General features: G+C 30.0%; 2 protein-coding genes across 6 annotated transcripts; one reads left to right on the top strand and one right to left on the bottom strand.

Moving 5' to 3' along the window:
* Nucleotides 1–10,388: 10,388 nt before the first annotated feature.
* On the bottom strand, nucleotides 10,389–18,035 carry LOC130936860 (probable inactive histone-lysine N-methyltransferase SUVR2). Of its 5 annotated transcripts, none has more exons than XM_057867028.1 (13): nucleotides 17,843–18,035; nucleotides 17,453–17,511; nucleotides 17,063–17,214; nucleotides 16,377–16,593; nucleotides 16,226–16,267; nucleotides 15,637–16,126; nucleotides 13,967–14,142; nucleotides 12,949–13,776; nucleotides 12,559–12,821; nucleotides 11,786–11,852; nucleotides 11,609–11,659; nucleotides 11,228–11,324; nucleotides 10,389–10,609 (listed from the first exon to the last, which is right to left on the bottom strand). In XM_057867028.1, exons 4-13 carry the CDS (start codon nucleotides 16,557–16,559, stop codon nucleotides 10,581–10,583), a joined length of 2,226 nt encoding a protein of 741 aa, XP_057723011.1. In that variant the 5' UTR covers nucleotides 16,560–16,593; nucleotides 17,063–17,214; nucleotides 17,453–17,511; nucleotides 17,843–18,035; the 3' UTR covers nucleotides 10,389–10,580. The 5 variants fall into 5 exon arrangements, with proteins under 5 accessions (XP_057723011.1, XP_057723013.1, XP_057723014.1 ...); XM_057867030.1 differs by having other exon boundaries at nucleotides 17,063–17,143; XM_057867031.1 differs by lacking the exon at nucleotides 17,843–18,035 and adding an exon at nucleotides 17,667–17,707.
* A 2,216-nt stretch (nucleotides 18,036–20,251) lies between these two features.
* On the top strand, nucleotides 20,252–21,264 carry LOC130936759 (uncharacterized). Its single transcript, XM_057866910.1, has 2 exons — nucleotides 20,252–21,050; nucleotides 21,146–21,264. Exons 1-2 carry the CDS (start codon nucleotides 20,252–20,254, stop codon nucleotides 21,262–21,264), a joined length of 918 nt encoding a protein of 305 aa, XP_057722893.1.
* Nucleotides 21,265–21,644: the final 380 nt, after the last annotated feature.

Raw genomic sequence — 21,644 nt, 5'->3', positions numbered from 1 at the left:
TCTCATCAAAGACTTGCTACAAGGTAAGGGGAAAAAAAAAATAAAAAAGTAACCACGCCCGGCTCCAAAACTTGGGTAACATCAAATAATGAATGGGAAATCTTAGTACATCCGAAAAAGAAAAATATTGAAAAGTATGAATGGGGTTATCCAACTCATCTTACAAAAAAATGAGATATTTTTTTGAGTAATACTACGCATAAAATTTTTTTTATAAACCAAGTCTTTTTTTTTCTTTGTGTTTGATAAAGAATAGAAAAAAAAAATAGCAAACCCCTCAACTAAGAAGTTGAAAGTTTTTTAAATCATCTTGAATTAGCCTTCTAATATCCTCAGCGGTAGTCCGTTCCTTATAAGATTCATTATGCCTTGTAGCTTCTTTGGTTAAGGAGTTAGCAACAATATTAGCAGGACACATTAACACACAACCGAATTAAGAAAAGCACGCCGGTCTCTAACTAATATATGTTGATTTTTTTCTATATGTTATAGGTAAAGTATTAAATTGATCTCCTATATTTATTTATTTAGGATTAATCATGTTTTGGTCTTTAAAGTTTAAAATGTTCTATTTGAATCTAAAAAAATTTTATTTAGCTTAACGTGAGGTTAAAGTTAAATAATTAATAGGATGTCCTACATGACACTAGCATAGAACAATATCAATAATCTGAAGAACAAGTACAAACTTTAGAGACACAAAATCAACCGTAAATACATCAATACATTTATTTATCATTCTTCTTACAATTTAAATAAAATATTTTCTATAGAACTAAGGTGAATGATAAATAAATGTATTGATGCATCCATAGTTGATTTTGTGCCTTTAGAGCTTGTACTTGTTCTCCAAATTATCAACATTATTTTTATACTATTGTCATGTAGAACATTCTATTAATTATTTAACTTTGATCTCACGATGAGACTAAATTGAAGCTAAATGAAACTTTTTTACATTTAAATAGGACACTTTAAATCTTAAAGAACAAAAGAGAATTACACACAAACGTAGAAGACCAATTTCATACTTTACCCATAATATATTTATCTAAGGCATGAACGCAGGTATTTGTAGCTTGTATAAGAAGAATAGTCACGAGACAATCCGTTTCACAAATGACATCACGAAGACCTATCTCCCAAGCCATAGTCAAAATCCCATCAAATAGCAAAAAGCTCCCCTCTAAGAACTGAACTAGATGGAAGAGGACCAACACAACATTTCACGCACTCACCAACTAAATTTTTGATAATACAACCAAAACCCGTTGAACCAATATCTCCCATAAAACTGGCATCATAGTTTATCTTGAACTTATTCACTGGTGGAACTACCCAATCAATCAACAAAGAAGGAGGGGCACCAACTTCTCGGGCATGAACTGATTTGTTGAAATCTTGACAAGAATTATATATAAGGATTTGAAGCTTAGTTGGAGACCAAGGTTGATCAGAATTGAAAATGTCATTGTTGCGGCTTCGCCAAATCCACCACACAGCAGACAAGGAAATCATCCTTCTTAACATTTAAAACAAACCAATTCTGTAAGTTATAGATCGAGAAAAAAAGATTGAGAAGAAAAAGCCGATCCTATGCCACATATTTTTAGCCATACTGCAGTCACGCAAATAATGAAAAACAAACTCCACTCCATTGTAGCAAGAGGACAAATATCGAAATTAGTAAGATCTCTTTTAGTTTAGAGAAAAGCAGTAGACAAAGTCTCATGAAGAGCAAGCCACACAAGAAATTTGGTCTTTTCCAAAATTTTTAATCTCCATACCCACTGTTAATTATTGTTATGCTGCCAAATAAAAATCTTCTGTGCAACCCCGTCATACCCATTCTTGACTGTATAAAAATTAGAATATTCCCATATCCAACTAGCTTGTGATCTACATTGAGTAATAGGATTGTATCATATGAAGCACGGATTCTCTCATGGTGCCAGCGTATCCGTGTCGGACGCGAATCTGACGCCGACACGCGGCGGATACTTCAAACGAGCATATTAGCGGCGTGTCTTCTCATGAGACGAATCTTTCTGCTAGACTGCAAATCTTCAATTAATTTTGTGATTTTATGGCCCGACTAACCAATTTTTTCTTTCTAATTTTAAAATATTCTTAAATTAAAACAAATCAAAATTTAAATTTAATAGTAAAATAATTAATAAATCAAAACCTAAATCTACTTACCGTTTGTTTTTGGTAGCTTACTTGCTCACTAGCTTAAAATTTTTTATTTTTTTTAATAATTACATAATTTTAAAACTTTTTTATACAACTATATTTACTCTTATATTTACAATATAACAAGTTTAATCACCCGTGCCATGCACGTGATAAGATTGAAATTATAAGTTTAAGTTGTTATGTTAAATTTCATTTTAATTATAATAATTTAATTAATAAAAGAATAACTTGTATGCGTTGTTTTTCTTTTTTTAATATAGTGTTAATTATATTAACTATAAAATTGTTATTTAATCTACTTTTTTCAATAAATTAGGCATATATACTCAATATGACCATAAATAATCTAGTAATACTTAAATCTACCAACAAAATTTTATATGTTGGTTTTACTGTGAAGTAAAAAAATATCAAAATCAGCTCAAAATGAAGAACAATTAACCCGTGCCATGTCATGCAAGTGATAAGATTAAAGTTGTTATTTAAACTTGTATTAACCCGTGCCATGCACGTGATAAGATTAAAATTAAAATTTTAAATTATTTTGTTAAGATTAATTTAAATTATAATAATTTGATTAATAAAAATATAATATGTTATGATTTATTTATTTTTCTTAATCTAGTGTTAAATATATTAATTTTAAAATAGTTATTAATTGGTTTTAGTAATCTACTTTCATCAATAAATCAAACATATATACTCAATGTGACCATAAATAACTTAATAATACTACCACCAACAAATTTTTATATGTTGTTTTACTGTCAAGTAAGAACATATCAAAATTAGCTCAAAATAAATAATAAATTATTAGATAATTCTAATGCACAAAATTCTCTAATAAATAATAAATAATTTAAGTCTACTAAAAAACAACTCAACACTTTTCTTTGATGCCTGCAAAACATATACTTAAAATAATATTATATCAATGTTAGCATACAGTTTTACAATCATCGACCGTATTTACTATACATAACTCATTCTTAAAAGTTATTCTACACACGTGTGCAGTCGGAAGATAAATTACTGGACTTTATTTTTTTAAATTATTATAATTATGTATTATTCATTAAATGCTAATTGTAATCTTGTAATAAAATTATAATAAAGATATTTTTCTAAAATAATTTAGAAGAGAGAATAGTGCTTTCATTTTGGAGGAAAAATGAATTCTTGAGGAATTGTACCTCACTTTTATTAGTTGATAATGTATTAAATATTGATTTTATATAATTATAATAAAAATATTTCTCTAAATTAGTATAATCATGCATTATTCGTTAAATGTTAATTGTAATATAATTATAATAAATATATTTTTCTAAAATAAATTTAGAAAAGAAAATAATGATTTTATTTTAGAGAAAAAATGAATTCATGAGAAATTAACACCTCACTTTTATTAGTTGGAGAAAAAATCCAGTTTTAGTATATTTTGTCATTATTATACATTTTTCTCTAATCATATATCCAACGTTTTCTTTTCTTTGTTTCAACATTTTGAACCTAGGTTTAACTTCTCGTAGTTCTCACTTCTTAGTTATTCTATTAGATGTAGTTGATAACTATTAAAATTCTTCGATTAATATAGGAGAAAAATATATTATTATATAATAGAATTAATATGAGTATATTTTATTAATAAATAAACAAAGTTAATATAAAATAAAATTATACATAAAAAAGCAAAAAATAAAATTAAAATAGCAAAAGTGATAAAAATATTATTTTTATAATTTTGTTTTGTCATTTTTATGCATAGAAGATTAGAAAATAGTAAATTTTTAACTAAATTAATTTATATTTGTTGTATTCAATTTAAATAAATAATAAATTATCTTATTTTAATTTATTTCTTAAATTTATATATCATAAAAATTAAATCAAATAATTAATATACCTAATTTTAAATTGTGTGATACTTAAATATCTATTCAAATCAATTAGTTGATATAATTAATTCATCATAATGAATTGTCTTTAATGAGTTAAACAAAATAAAGTAGAAGCATGCTATGTTGATTCTATCATTAAAGGTAAAAATTCGATTTTTATATAATAGAATAGATATAATAGATAATATAATAGACGGCGAGAAAGAGAAAGATAAACATTTTAGATTCTAAGTTGTTTTATTTAGATGTTGCAATGTGGGTATCACATTATTTTACTTATTCTACCATATGGACCCTTTTGTAACTTTATTTCAGTATCAATAGAATTCCACTACCTTTGTGTACTAAATTAAAATTCAAAATGAAACTAAAAAAAAAATAAAGAGTATAAAATTATTGATTGAAAAACACTCTAAATAATAAAAAGCCAAATTAATTTTAATATTAAATTCATTAATACGGTTTTAATTTTATATAATAGTTAGATAATAAATTAGTAAAAGCAAATAGAAGAATGACTTTAATTAATATTTGATAAAATATTCATTTAGAATAATTAAAAAATTTAAAATTATGATATTATTAAAAATAATATATTTTTATGTTAAAAAAATTATATTTAAATAAAATATTTATAAAATATAAAATTTAGAGTAACATAGTTTCATAAACATTAATCATTAATCAATTATGAACTAACATAAAATTATAATATAATTTATTTATGAAAAAATAATCAATAATTAATATTAATAAATATAAAAATTATCCAAATACTTTGATCAAAAGTATGAGTGGTTAATTATTATTTATTATTAATAATATTTTGTTCGTAACAAAAACTGAAAATATAATTATTCAGATTTAGATTTTAGAAAAATAAACGTATAAGTAACAAATGATCTATTTTATCATGTATAATATAAAATAATTAATTAAACTAACTGATATAATGAATTATAATTAATTAATTGGTATAAATTATAATAAATTATATGATATTAAAAAAATAAAATAAATACAAAAAATAAAAAAGAAATAGAAGAATAGAAGACTACAATAAAATAAACTGAATTTTTTTTTCTTTTTACAAATTTTATATTACATCCGCTTCAATAATAATAAATAAAAATACATCAACTTAATATCTAAGAGAAAATGATGAGATAAAATCATAACACAATTCTAAAATAAAAGCTTAAATTAAACCATAATATTATTGCACAACACAAATTAAAAGTAATTTCACACTACAATATACCACACAAATAGGTAAATAACTTAAGCTTAATTACGGATTTTTTAAGGAATTTTTTTTATTTATGTATACATGATAACACCATGGTCTATAAATGCTTAGTGGATAACATATCATATATTGCTCTGAATGATGAGCACATGAGTTGAAGAGTGTGTGCTAATTTGTGTCCATGATAGTTGCCTTGTGACGACGCCTCATAGGAAGAAAAAGAATTGTTGTAAAAGCTACCCAACAAAAGAGTAATTGGTAAATGAATAATATTTTCTTCTAGTATTTTTATAGTGGTAAAATAAAAACAGAAGGAATAAAATTTTGTATTTTTATATTGGAAATAGAATTTGATATTTATCCTAATAAAATTAAATAACTAATTAGCTATATTTAAATAAATAAAATAAATTAAATAAAAATATTTTTAAGAATTAACCAAATCAATTAGTCGATACAAATAATTAGTATAATTAATTTTATTTGATTTATTGAATTCAAAAAATAAATTAAAAAATAATTGATTGAATTAATTAGTTGATATAATTAATTTATTATAATTAATTGGATTTAATGAATTAAAAAAAATAAATAGAAAACATAGGAGACAATGATTTTTTTAACTAAATTAATATGTATTTATTGTATTTAATCAGTATAAGTAACAAATCATTTATGTTATTATGTACCTTATAAATTAATAAATTAAAATAATTGATATAATAAATTACAATTATTTGATTGATATAAATTATAATAAATCGTGTGATATTTAAATACCTAATCAAATCAATTAGTTGATATAATTAATTTGCTGTAATAAATTGTATTCAATGAGTTATAAAAAATAAATTAAGAAACACGCTAAGAAGTATCCACGCCCATCATGAAGTACAGAAATTCAATTTTTATATAATAAAAATATACATTCTTATATATGTTATAAAAATATGATTTGATTCCATTAACTTGCTTATTTTTTTTTAACTTGCCACCTATATTCAGCATGGAATTTTTATTTTTCTAAAATAAATTTAGAAGAGAGAATAGTACTTTTATTTTGGAGAGAAAATAAATTCATTAAAAATTGACACCTCGCTCTCATTAGTTGATAATGCATTAAATATTAATTTTATATAATTATAATAAATATATTTTCCTAAATTAGTATAATCATACATTATTCATTAAATGTTAATTGTAATATAAATATAATAAAGATATTTTTCTAAAATAAATTTAAAAGAGAGAATAGTGCTTTCATTTTAGAAGAAAAATAAATTTATGAAAAATTGACACATCACTTCAATTAATTAGGAAAAAATACAATTTTAGTATATTAAGTAGAAGTATATTATTATTATTATTATTATTATTATTATTATTATTATTATTATTATTATTATTATTATTATTATGATTAAAAATATTTTTGATTGATAATTGATAAGTAGTTTAATAATGTATTAAATATGGATTTTATATAATTATAATAAAGATATTTTTCTAAATTAGTATAATTATGCATTATTCATTAAATGCATTCATTTTGGAAGAAAAATGAATTCATGGGAAATTCATACCTCACTCTCATTAGTTGAGAAAAAACCTAATTTTAATATATTAAGTAGATTATATAAATAAAATACTTGCTAAGTATATATAAAAGAGGAGATATATAATTATATATAATATAATTGCTATATATGTAACAGATATAAATTGTTATAATTATAGAGACTTACTATAATTATATTAAATTTAATTATGAATGTAAATAAATAAAAGTGATAATAATTAATATTTTTTTCTTTTCTATATTTAATATTTACCATAAATATAAAAAATATTGAGAAAAAAAGTAGATACTGACTTTATTTTATTTTATTTTACGTCATGGATTTCTTTACTAAAATTAATGGAAGAAAAAAAATCTTTGTTTATATATCAATCTCAATCACAATAAATAAGATGAATTGATTTGGCAACTAACAAATTTAACGGGTAAATGTTATTTTCCATTTATGAAATAAAGGAGGTAATATGCATGCGTATATTAATATAGAAAGAATATATACTCACAACTTTAAAATCTTCAAGAATATTCGATTGTATTATCCTTCAAACCAAAAAATTCATCCTTTATTTTCATTAAATATTTATATTAATTCAATTAGATGAGTGTTTTAATTAAAAAAAGATTATTATTATTATTATTATTATTATTATTATTATTGAATAATAACGATAATTATCGTTATTAATATTAAATTGGTTATTAATATATATATATATTGAATTATCATTAATATTAAATTAGTTATATATATATTTATTGTTACTTCTATAATCGTGCAATAATATTTCCTTTCATTTGTTAACTAATTAAACTTAGTTATTTATATTAAATATATTTAATGATTACTAAAAATTAATCATATAATTATCATTATTAATAACCAATTTATATTTTTCTAAAATATTAGTTTCTATTTTTATTATTATTATTATTATTATTATTATTATTATTATTATTATTATTATTATTATTATTATTATTATTATTATTATTATTATTGTATAGGTCACCATTAAGATAATAACTTGTCACTAATAAAATTTTAGGATAATGAATAAAAAATAGAATTATATCAATATAATTAAAATAGTTAAAAATATTTCTGATTGATAATTAGGTTAATAATGCATTAATTATTGATTTTATATAATTATAGTAGAGATATTTTCTAAATTAGTATAATTATGAATTATTCATTAAATACTAAGTATAATATTGTTATATAATTATAATTAAGATAATTTTCTGAAATAAATTTAAAAGAGATTAGTATAATTATAATAAAGAGATTATTTTAAATTAGTATAATTATGTATCATTGATTAAATATTAATTATAATACAATTATATCAATTAAAGATAATTTTTAAAAATAAATTTGAAAGAGAGAAATAGTGTAATCATTTTGGAGGAAAAATGGATTCACGAGAAAATGACACCTCACCATCATAAGTTGGGAAAAAATTCAGTTTTAGTATATTAAGTAGATAGATTGATATAAATTATAATAAATTATATAACATTTAAAAAGAAAATAAAATGAATAAGAAGAAAATAAAAATAAATAGAATAGATAGAAGACTACAATAAAATAAATTGAATGTGAGAGTTTTTTTTTCCGGTGCATTTCATATCACATCCGTTTCAATAATAATAATAAATAAAAATACGTCAACTTGATATTTAAGAAAAAATGATGAGATAAAATCATAATACAGTTCTAAAGTAAAAGTTTAAATTAGAACATAATAATATCGTTACACAACACATATTGAAAGTAATTTCACACTACAATATACTAAAAACAGGTAAATGACTTAAATTTAAATACGAAACATTTTTTATTTATGCATACATGATAACACCATGGTCTATAAATACTTCATAGATAACATATCTTATATAGCTCCGAATGATGAGCACGAAAGTTGGAGAGTGTGGTAGTTTGTTTCCACGATATAGTTGCCTTCTTGCAACGACGCCTCATAGGAAGAAAAAGAATTGTTGTAAAAGCTATCAAATGAAAGATTTATTGGTAAACGAATGATATTTTCTTCTAGTACACATGGTCTTTTATAGTGGTAAAATGAAGATGGAAGGAATTAAATTTTATATTTTTATATTAGGAATAGAATTTGATATTTATTCTAATAAAGTTATTATTATTATCAATATAAATGGGTTAACAACTTGCCACTAATAAAATATATGTTCTCAAATTTAGATTCATATACCACAGGAAAACACTATATAGACTTTAGTAAAATAAAAATAAATATGTAAATTACCTATTATTAAGGTAATTTTTTAATAGTGCATTAAATTTTGATTTGATACAATTATAACGAAGATATATTTCTAAATTAGTATAATTATATATTATTCATTAAATATTAATTACAATATAATTATATTAAAGATATTTTTTATAAAATAATTTAGAAAAATTATTTGATATAGATGAATCGGGTAACAAAGATTTTTTATTATTATTATTACTATTATTGATATTATTATTATCATTAAAATTATTAAAAGTATTTTTAATTGATAATTGATAAGTAGTTTAATAGTGCATTAAATATTGATTTGATATAATTATAATGAAGATATGTTGCTAAATTAGTATAATTATATATTATTTATTTAGTATTAATTATAATATAATTACAATAAAATAATTTAGAATAGAAAAAAAATTTATTCGTTTTGGAGGGAAAACGGAGGCATGAGAGATCGACACGTCACCTTTAGTAGCTGAGGAAAAACCAGTTTTAGTATATTAAGTAGATAGATATTTTATTAATTTAATATATTATTTAAAATTTAATTCATAACGTATCCTAAACGTGTCGTATCCAATTTTTTATAAAAAGAACGTATCGGCGTATCTATGTCATATCGTATCCGTATCGCGTATCATATCGGTGCTTCCTAAATATCTATTAAGCTTATGTCCGTATCGCGTGTCGTATCGGTGCTTCCTAAGTACCTATTGAGCTCAACCCGCACATTATTAGGAATAGAGGAATCCATCCCTCCAAACATCTTGCACCTTAAAATTCGAATCATTAATATGAATATAAGAAACATTCACCGCCAAAAAGTCCTCTTGTTTTCATTTGTCGAACCAGAAAGATTGGTCCAACGATCCAATACACCAAGAATACCCTTCTTTTAAGACATCTGCTAGCTTTTTCAATGCTACGCAAATGGGTTATAGACTGAAGAAAGCTCCCACAGTGAAGTATTAGATAAATATTAGCTACTCCCTAATTAACCCACTCCAGACAAGCGCCCCCCCCCCCCCCCCTCCCTCCCTTTCTCCTCTTCCGTGAGTTATACCACGCAATTTCCTCCCGAGGAAAAATTATCACTTCCTCACGCTAGCATTGGCCATTCTATAAAAGCTAAAAAGGGAGAATATATTCACCCTTAAATCAATAATAAAGAGCATTATATTTCGAGTAATGTTAGCAGGTCTCATTTTTTTTGTGCATGTATATAGATGGGCGTAAAAAAGCAATTAGTCTCCAAATTCCACGCAAAATGACTAACAAAAATATATAAATCCAGTAGTTTGAAACTCTCGTTACTAATCATTGCTGACATGGGTCTAAAGCAAAATTGGTGTTAACACAGAATGACTATATCATCTTGCAGCCAACGATCTTGCGGATCCTACATTACGAAAAAGTGAAATTAGTAACATGAAGTATTGGTTTCCGAGTTTATAACAAGCAAAGATTGGCTAAAGAACAAACCAAGAAGTCCCACATGCAAATCATGAACATGAGTTCCTCTAATACAATCATGATCAAGAACCCTATTCATTGAGCTCAACTGAATCATAAACTAAGGGCGCATTCAACAAATCCAACAGGTTACTTCATTTTTTGTACATAAAGCACGAGAATAAAATATACCAAGATTGAATTTGACTGCGTTTTACTCAATCAAATGAAAAAAGATGAATAGGTTATCTAGTGTAAATCATAAAGTTATGATAGTCAAATATTTGCTTGAGTTAGCAATCACAATTTTCAATATTATCTTTTTCCAATAGCTTCGAGAGCAGATTTAGACATTTTGTCATGATTTCACATGAATCAGACATAAAAGTGCCGAAGAAAGAAAGATAGAAGATCTTCTATCAAATACGATATCACACTAACTCAACTGCAGAAGAAGTATACTTGTTACTACCAGGATGGCTGAAAACTTGAAATACACTACACAAAAAAATATTGAAAAGAAACAAATTCGCGCACGTTACCATAAATAGATGATTGAACTTACTACTTGATCGCTTCATATTCCTGCAGAATTTACTTCCACATTTGCACCCAAACAGCTCAACAGGCTGATCATGATCATCGAAGTTGATCCCATAATCCTGCAGAAACATACATTGCAAAATAAACTAAAATGATATTTAGAAAGTGAACTACACAATAAATGAGATGCCTCAATAATGCTTAGTAGTCAGTATAGCATGCCAAGTGCCACAGCCACTAGCCATCAGACTGGCATTTCTCAGTTAGATAATCACAACTCTGTTTTTCATTGCTGTTTTGTTCAAAAGTTTACAGTAAAGCACAATAAATTAGCATTACTGAAAAAACTGATGTAATCAATGCAATATAAGGCCATTCACCAAACATAACCAAAACCACGCACCCAAGTGAGCTCCTCCTGTGCTGCTATTTCTCTGGATGTGAATAAGGCAAGCTGCAAATTGGATGTTAAAAGCGTATGTAAGCAGTGTATCTTACAGAGAGCCTGTCATCCGACTCATGCCAACAAAAGCAACTAAAAAACTTCAGATGCAATTCAGAGGATTTGCTAACTTCTCACATGATAGTAGTGATGATCTGGGCCCTCAATTTCAACGGGGATCTCAATCAAGTTAGCATCTAAACATCTGCCAAAACAAAATAGAACTATTAGAAATCTTCTAGTTTACAATTTCTAATTAATTAGTCAAAACTAAAATCTGCCTATTCACTGTTATAGTGAAGTTTATATAGATAACAAAAATCCAATAATACATGCACACAACTAACAACTTCAGATAAAAAGGTTTTCCATCCTTGCTGACTTCATCTTTTGTATTAAGTACTTGTCATCACAATCAGAGAGTTCAATAAACATCACAATTGCATCAAACTCCTCAAATCACAATATAGATGAACTTTTCGCCTTCTATAATCTTTAGTTATTTCCAGTATCCACAAAAATGCACACAAGCAGAGAGATGTGCATGTCTAAATAACAAAATAGCTGTCAACAATTATACCGATACTGGAGAAATGACCGAACAAAGGAGGAGGTTATTTGCTTAAACAGTGTCAAAGTCAAATCTGTAGGGCGAGTTTTGCAGCCCAAGATCTATGGAGTATACAAATCGCTTACTTACACAAGACTTGAACCATTGGCCGTAGGCAGCCAGTTTTGAAAAAACCCATGGTATGTAAACTATATTTAGCTGCTTTTTCAACTGAAATTTGACTTAATAGTCGCTTGTTTGGTGGATGAATTAAAAAGGAAAAACTCGTAGCTTATTTACAAGAGAATCTAGATATATGAATTACAAAAGTGTCCTGGTGAAAAAATAGAAATTTTAATACCTGTGATTAATAAACCTAGCAGCATTTCCATAAGATGCTGCATACAAGCAAAGTGCTTCTTTATCCCCCACACCTCCTGATTCCCAATCTGCATCCAATAGAATTGGGTATGTATATTTCCTATTTTTGGGATATTTTAGGCTCCTCTCATGCAATTCTTTGACAGTTAGAATTTCTCCAACAAACTCACACACAAATGCCCCTTTGGGAAGGTCCTCTAACGTCCGAAGACCCCAACCTTTTCCTTCAGAAGTTAAAAACACCTGAATCACATAATTATTAGTAGATACTCATCAAAACAAACCCCGGGGGGAAATGCATTAAACAATGTACACAGTATACAACCTCCACATTGAAGAAAGCAATTGTTAAGAATACTTAAACACCCACCTGCAAGTTGCAAGTTATTCCTCGCTGGACAACCCGATTGCCACATTTTTTACCACAGCCACATTTACTCCAGCATTCCTTAATAAACTTCCTCCTTAAGTGTCCTTTACATGGTTCTGAACAATCATCATTCTTTGATCTTTCAACTGGGCAGTCTTCACAATAGAAACAATTTTTAGGGTTGCAGCTGATGACAATGCACTCATCCAAGAACTCTTCCTTCAGTAGGCCTTGTGCAGTGTAGGCAAATCCACCACCAGTTTTATTCGCACAAGAACATGATTCAGAAGACAAGACACAATTGCCTATGCAAGTAGAACAGCAATCTTCATTCCCAATACGAGACAGAGAAATACTAACATAAGCATTTTGGAATACAAGGTTTCGGGGTATGTAATGAAAGGATGGTGGGAAATCATCAGTAATGTTATTGACCCATGAAATTTTCACTTTTTCTTCACCCTTTGTTATGTCATTAACATCGTGAACAGTCATTATAGCATTCGTAGTAAGCTGATTCTTTGGAACAGAAACTAAACTATGAGAATTATTAGATATAGGATCCACTAGCTCCCTTCCATCATCACTTGCTAAGCAATCATTATTTCCAACCTCCTGGGGAACTGGTGAAGTGTCATCCAGACCACACGAGCAGGGCAGAGATACTGGAATTTCAGTAGTGGGCAAGGAAGAATGAGAATTAACATTGGCAGATCCATTTGAAATGCAAGGTGTAACTGGATCTTCATTTCCTCCGGCAACCAGAGCATCATGTGACTCAGATTCCTTTGGCATGCTGATGTTTGGTGTTATCTTTGCAGATCCTTCCTGTGAGTCATCATTCAAATCAGTAATTGGAACATAAAATCAACAAAATCTCTCAGCAGATTCACAAGCAAGGACAAGAAAGTCACAATTTTATCAGATAATAAATATTTATCCTCCATTTTTAGAAGCAGATTACAACTAGAAAAATGTAAAACCGCTAAGAACCGAACTAGAGCTCCAAAATTTTTACCTCTTGTACAGGTGATGAGCCTATCTCTACAGTAGAAGGGGCATCTTCATTTGAAGAGCGGAGGTTATCTTCACCAGCAACTTCATCATTTAAGCAATGTGATGCCACAGTGTCGTCACAATCTTGCTGTCCAGCTGCACCATTCATCATTGAAGAATCCTTTCCACTAGATGGTTCTTTTGAGGGAGAACAAATCCAGAATAAAACTCATCAATCAAAGTTGAATCTGTGTTGGAAGCACAGTAACTAATAGAAGAAAATGGAAATCTATATTAAAAGAGAAATAAATGGCAGAGATGTAACATCTGGTTGGTTTAAGACTGAAGTAGAGGACCACTTCTGGAACCAGTAACCATGGCTCCTCTCTTGTATACAAGCAAATGCCAAATCTGAGCATTGGATTAGAGACTTTCTAGAAACACAAAAGTCATACAGTATGCAACACCTACAATTCAGGACTTGCACACTGCATATGCCAATTGAATCATATGCTAACTGATAATTCTCAGTTATGAGAGGACACTTGAGGATAAAGAATTTTTAATCATGGCCAATTCAACTCAAATAGTCGGCAGCTAAGCAGAATGTTGCAAATTACATCTTTTGAGGACATACAATAATAACTGGACATTTTCTCTGCTAGATAGTATCAGTTACAACTTATAAGGATCAGATGAAGCCATAATATCATATTGCAGACATTTTCAACGGATATTATATCTAGCTATTATGCTATCCTCCACTTGACCAATACCAAAGGCGTGACTCTGCCATCTTTTATATTATAGGTGCCACCCAAGCACTCCTATTACATCCATTCCTAACCCTATCTTGCTTAGTGTATCCATCAATCCAATCTATGTAATATTAAGCTCCTTCTCTTTGTTAATTTTCCACAACCAATATACAGCTCAGTCAACATATAGCCATCTAGTAAAGTTTTCCCTTAGAAACTTGTTTTATCACAAATAACTCTCAAAGCACTCCCCCAGCATTCTGCAAAACAGGCCTAAAATACTTAAACCATGTGACTTGCTGTATGGTGCCATCTTCAGTATCTAAGCGAAAATTCAAAGTTTTCTACAAAAACTATATCACACATATTTTGAGCTTGTTTGAGTGTCATTAAGTTGTTGAAAAAATATCTTTGTTTCATTGTTTGGCAAATTTTTAATAGTAAAAGCAAAAGCACTAAAAAATAAAAAATGTCTTTTTAGAAGCTACAATTTATATCTTTTTTAAAAAGATCTTTTTTACTTCAAAAAGAAAAAGATGTTTTCACGTAATAAATAAACAAAAAATACTTTTATAGTGTTGTACCTAAATATAATTGATAGATAAAAAGATCTTTTTACATGAAATATCCAAACATAAAATTACTTTTACTTTTTAAAAGATCTTTCAAAAAAAGATAACTCGAAAAAAGATCTTTTATTAAAAACTCACCCAAACAAGTCCTTTGTCTTACACTCTTAGTTAACCCTTAAACTTAGGTAAAAAATCTTGTATCTTCCTATGAAAATTTTCCCATATACTTTGAAACCCCATTATTTATCATCAGATTCAACAAAAGTTGAGCATGAAGGAAAAGACACTGCCAAGATATTAAACCACTGGAGGAAAAATAAATAAATAAATAATCCCTCATGAATGCACAATCAGATAATTACCAGGAAGAATCATTGAAATGGGAGCCTCATTATCTCGTGCGTCATCAATTGGCTCGTCCTTGGGCTTGATCCATACAAGAGGATGGGCCATTTTGCTTCTTGGAGACAAAGTGCTCAGCGGTTCAACTGCTGGTTCTTTAGGTAGTACTGCTGGTGGCACTCCATCCGATGTAGATCTTCTTCCTCTGGGAGTAACTTGAGGTGATACAGGTTTCTTTCCCTTGTCAATAATGCCATCTTGTGAATGAACTTGATGAGCTTCAATCATTCCATTTCCATCAGATAATGCTGCAGCACTTTGAGCATGCAGTATAGAACCATTTCCAGGTACTGTGTCATCTTCTAATTTAGGAGTTTTCAATGGAAAAGCAGCTGAACTGGGACCACAGCTAATCTGATTATTTGAAGACTGAAACTCTGGACCTCTCAAGCGCAACCTCTTTTTAGGTCGCAGTGGCTGATCTTGCACTTCATCATCTAACTCTGCTTCCTGATTATTACAAGTAAGGATGACATCTAATCAGGCATGTGAATAAGATCAACAAAGAAATGCAGATAACTTAGCGACATAAAAATCACTTTCATTTACATCAACTCTCTTGTTTTTCTTTTCCTGCTCTTGCTCCGGCACCTGTTACATATACAAACAAATGGATGATCCTATGTAGAATAGACCAGAGTATTAATAAAAATGAATAAATAAATAAATAACCCAGTATTCAATACAGTAGGAAATAGACCGGATTTTCCTCCTCCTCAAATATTGCATCTGCCAGAGCTCTATAGTTCTCTTCTTCAATAAGCTCCCAGTTTTTATCATACAACTTAAGGAGCTTCTTTAGTACTGGCTTCACTTTTGATTCATGAATCCCAAGATTTGCCATTGCACGATAGGCTGCTACCACCTTTGGATTTGGCGCCATTTCCAACCAGCCAACGGAAACTTTGGTACAAGCTCTGAAATGCAAAATGTAATTAAATTTCAAAGATGCCAGAGATGGGAAAAATACAATATGATTTATAGTCATTAAACTGCTCCTTGATACTGATTTTATAATACCGTAGAAAACAAAAGGAATGGTTGATTACAGAAAAATAGGGCCTTTTTTCTTCCATTTTCAGTTTATATGTTGTCACCACTAATTTAAAAAACTAGATATAATAAATTCAGTTCCCTTTTTCAAAAAATTTTAGCATAACTTAAGAAAAGAAAATGAAAAATTGGACACAAATAAATATAATAACAATAATATAATATCAATGAAAACGTATCAAGCTCAACATGAAATCCAAGCAGAAAACAGACCAAACACTGCCTTTTTTAAGATTGAGAACCTAACTTAACTCCAAAATGTTAGTTCATTTCCATATAACAATCAAGAAATAAATCCATTTAAAAGAAAAACATTGTACTGTGTTATTTTACCGATACAATACTGCTTTGCATTTGGTGGCGGCAGCGGGCGGGCAGGCGATGGGGGTGTTAGGTCAACATAACTCAAAAATGCTGATTGTTGAACAAAAAGCCTCGATCAGCTTATCAAGTAATTGGCTTGTGCTGCTATCAAGCACAACAAGCTGGTGCCACATATCAATAATGGCAGAAAAACATGAAATCTTTTTGTTTCAGCTATCGAATTGAACGAAAGAATGCACTAAGTGAAAATTAACAGCTGAAACGAACAAACAAAAAAAGCACATATAGAAACAGAGAACAAGCTCACAGCCTAACCCAATCAACAAGATGCAAAACAAATCACAGTGACAAGAACATGCAATGGTAAATTTGCACAAATCTTCAGCACTAATATCTTACCTGGAGAGTGCTGATCGAATACAGAGTCCAAAAATCAAAACCTAAAAGCGACCGAAAACCTGAAAAAAAAAATGAAAACGAAAACAACGAAATAGGAAAAAAAAATGAGAAACGTGAAAGTCAAAGCTTCCGCAATGGAGATTAAGAAACAAAATGTAAAAGGCTGACGCATTTGATTTAATAGTAAAAGGAGGGAAAATGAAAGCGTCGAAACCTGACAGGAGCAGAGAGAAGGGATATTTTTGAGTATGGTTGAAGGAGGGAGAGGAAAATTTAATTAGAGGAATGTAGGACGAAATTATTATTATAATTACAATATGATAACCATTTTTTATTATCATAACTTTTTTATGATGATGACGACGATAGTAAGATGATGCATGATTTTACCTGGGCCTAACTGTGTCAGTAATTGAGTCACATTGATTGCATGAGATTGTTTCCGATGTGTTTTGGGGAGTTAGGTTTTTCACCGAGTGAAAACAAGGCCGTGACGCACTCACTCGTTCGCTCGAGAGTCGAGACTGTGGAGTGTGGACTCAGCTGTAGACTATGGTGGAGTAGTTTCTGACACTCTTCTAAGCTACCATGGAAGCGCGTCCACCATACTCGCCGGTCCCCATTTTCGAAGATATATTATTTTGTGTTTTCTCTGGTTTTTTTTTCAAGCCCAAAGGGCCTCAGTTTTGATGAGCTATTAAAACTTAAAAAGACCCAAATAGAAGAGCATGTTGTTTGGAAATTTAGAGTGAGAAGAAATTCAAAACAAAAAGAGGTGAAGTTAAAGCGAAAGGGCCCTGCAGCGGAGGCCTAGACCACGTGGCAATCAAATTGCCTCTCTTAATCAAGCTGCATCAAGCTGCACCAAGTTTAAACTCCAGCTGAAACTAAGATGAGGTTTAAGAAAACATCAAAGTGTGGATGGAGTGGGTATGTGAGTAGTGTAATGACCAAAAAAAATGAAAGGGCCCATGCAGGGCTCAATTTTTTTGATATGGAGGTTTTGTGTGTGTATTATCCGGATATGGAGTCATTGGGGTGCAATACAAGGATGTGGGGCAGCTTTTTCATTACTTTTGGGCCCAACAACTCGGACCGTCCGAGTTGTTTGAATTTCAATTTTGGCACAGCAAATCGGTAGGTCCGATTTGTGAATGAAGAGATGTTGTAAATCCAGATGAAGTAAATCGTAGGGTCCGAGTTGATAGAGGGGAAAATTTTTTTTTATGTTGGCTCATGAAATCGGAGGGTCCGATGTGTTTTTTTTATTAATTTTTTGAATGCAAAACACGTAATCGCATGGTCCAATTTCGTTCGGGCTTTAAATAAAAGTTGGTGAAACCGGATCTGACCCTAAGAACAACTCGCATCCTCTTCTTCTCCTTCTTCAACGGCTCTTTAGTCTGGTTCTTAGTTCCTGTATTCTTTACTAGTTTCGCATGATAGTTAAAAATCCAAGACCAAAGTTTATGAGTTTGTTAATGTGATTGAGAGAAATGAGTGACAGAGTATTATTAAAGGTGTATTATTTTGGTCAGATTTTGTTACAAACATCTGAAGGAATCAGATTTGTTTGTGAAAATCCATTAGATGTTGTGATTCCTTTCACAATCTCATTTGAAGAGCTCAAAGGTGTGATCTGTGAACAGATTAATTCTCAGAGGGCAAGAAGAATATCTTGTATTCTGTATAGATATCCTATACAAGTGTTTGGTGGATTCGTCCAGTTTCAAACGAAATATGTAACAGACGAAGCGAGCATGCAAGATATGTTTTCCATATATATTGAAAATTAGAGTCAACTCTTGTTCATTGAGCTGTATGTTGAGTTTGAGCAATCTGAGGCCGACCAGAATATTTTACGGGAAGATTACAATAGTGACAGTGAAGAAGAGTTCGAAAGCAACTATGAATTTGTTGATCCAGTTGGAGATGGGGTTGCAGGTGAGGGAGCTATAGCTCCGGATGTGTCTGACGTGGCAACTGCACTGGCAAACAATGTGCCGTTTGAGGAGCCATCATTCATGCGAGTTTTGGATTTGGAAGCCATGCATGTTCCGGAGTTTCCAGATTATATCAGTTCAGGTACGTAATTCTCCAAACTCATAAGAAGGATTGAAATTATTTATTAATATATATTGGTAGTTAGTTGGACCAAGTATTTATTTTTGTTCACCAGTTTGTGTATTTAACTTTAAGATAGGAAATTTATTTGGGAGTTATTGTATTAGTTGAGTATAAATTAAAATTTATTCGTTATGAAGTTAATTAATTAAATATCTGTTAGTACTTATGAGGTAATTTTGTGAATTAAGTAAATATAAATTGGTATTTACTAATATTTATTAGTGAATTTGTCAATTATATTAATATAAATTAGTATTTAATAGTATAGAATGGTAAAGTAGCAAATTAGTTAAATTAAATTTAGTATGTGTTAGCCGGTTAGTTGAATATAAATTAGTATTTATTTAGTAAATTAGTTAAATACAATTATTTTGGAGGTTTTGATCATAATTGATGCAGTGAAAAATGTTTTAGCTTAATTTTCGAATGTTTAAATATTTGTGTTTTTAAAATTGGTTTTATGGTTGTCGTGGTGGTAGAAATTCCTTTTGTCGCAGATGGTGAATTTGCCGTTGGGATGGAATTCAGTTCCAGGGAAGCTGTTATTAAAGCGATAAAAGAGTATACTATTCGAAGAAGCGTAGACTACCGGGTGTATAAATCTGAGCGTTGACATTTTATGCGAAGTGTACACAGTATGGGTCAGGGTGTGATTGGCTTATCTGGGTTAGCATGATCAGCCGGAAGTACTGTTGGGTTATAAGGAGGTATAATGGCAGTCACACATGTACCAGAGCCACAATTTCTCAGGATCATTCGAAGCTGGATTCGACCACAATTGCAGAAGCAATTAAGCCGTTGGTTGAGGCTGACCCCGCCTTAAAGGTAAAGTCGGTTATAGCAGAGGTACAATCGAAGTTCAACTACACTGTTAGTTATCGGAAAGCATGGTTGGCTAAGCAAAAGGCAGTGAAAAAAATATTTGGAGGCTGGGAAGCATCGTACGAAGCGTTGCCTATTTGGTTTGAGGCCATGTGTCACAAGGAGCCGTCAGCTGTTGTTCATTTTGAGACTATGCCTGCATATCAAGGCGATGAGTTGGTGACTGATATTCGAGTGTTGCATCGTATCTTTTGGAGTTATTACCCCTACATTAGAGCATTCAGACATTGTAAGCCAGTTGTCCAGGTAGATGGGACTCACTTGTACGGAAAGTATAAGGGTTGTCTACTAGTGGCAGTGTCACAGGATGGCAACAACAATATCGTCCCAATTGCGTTTGCGATTGTGGAGGGAGAGACTTCAGATGCGTGGCACTTTTTTCTAAGTAACCTTCGTCAGCATGTTGTCACTCGGGATGGTGTGGGACTGATATCCGACCGTCACGAATCCATAAATGCAGCTATGGAAAGGAGTAACGGGGCTTGGTCACCTCCTAGAGCTTTTCATATGTTTTGTATCAGGCATATAGAGTCGAACTTTCTGAGAAAATTCAAGGCGCCGTACTTGCAGAAACTGGTCATCAACATAGGTACCTCTCACTATAGCTAATTAATTTTGTAACAGAGTTCTCTTCAATAAGTGTGTTTACCTCTTTTGTTTCAAAATTTTCTTTTGATCCTTCAGGATATTCGAGGACGGTGCAGGAGTACGAGGTGCATTACCAGTGTTTACGAGAACGAGGCGAGGCCTACACTGAATGGTTAAACCGAATCCCCCGAGAACAGTATGCATTGGCTTTTTGACGGTGGTTATCGATGGGGTCATATGACGACAAATCTATTAGAATGCATCAATTCAGTGTTGAAGAGTGCACGCAATCTCCCCGTGACTGCCCTTGTGAAGGCCACATTCTACAGGCTCAACGAGTTGTTTACCCGAAAAAGAGCGGAGGCGGAAACCCGGATTAATGCTGGCCATGTATTTTCTGATGTCGTGACCTCGAAGTTGCATGCAAACCAACTTCCATCAGAAAACATTCAGGTTAGTTGCTTTGACCGGCAGAATGAGGTCTTTGAGGTGTGTGAGATGCCAAGTGGACTAGAGTTTGCAGTGGACCTACGTGGTCTTCGATGTGACTGTAGTGAGTTTCAGGTTGACCGGATCCCCTGTCGACATGTGTTTG

This window comes from Arachis stenosperma, chromosome 6, assembly GCF_014773155.1.
Source record: "Arachis stenosperma cultivar V10309 chromosome 6, arast.V10309.gnm1.PFL2, whole genome shotgun sequence".
NCBI lineage: Eukaryota > Viridiplantae > Streptophyta > Magnoliopsida > Fabales > Fabaceae > Arachis > Arachis stenosperma.
This window is presented reverse-complemented; position numbering and strand designations above follow the sequence as displayed.

What these genes read in the sequence shown, in the direction of transcription:
- LOC130936860 (XM_057867028.1), bottom strand. Translation starts at nt 16,559, where the DNA reads ATGGCGCCAAATCCAAAGGTGGTAGCAGCCTATCGTGCAATGGCAAAT. An exon ending in TTGAGGAGGAGGAAAATCCG is followed by an intron (nt 16,268 to 16,376) that starts GTCTATTTCCTA and finishes TATATGTAACAG; the next exon opens with GTGCCGGAGCAAGAGCAGGA. An exon ending in GCTCATCACCTGTACAAGAG is followed by an intron (nt 13,777 to 13,966) that starts GTAAAAATTTTG and finishes GATGACTCACAG; the next exon opens with GAAGGATCTGCAAAGATAAC.
- LOC130936759 (XM_057866910.1), top strand. Translation starts at nt 20,252, where the DNA reads ATGATCAGCCGGAAGTACTGTTGGGTTATAAGGAGGTATAATGGCAGT. An exon ending in GAAACTGGTCATCAACATAG is followed by an intron (nt 21,051 to 21,145) that starts GTACCTCTCACT and finishes TTGATCCTTCAG; the next exon opens with GATATTCGAGGACGGTGCAG.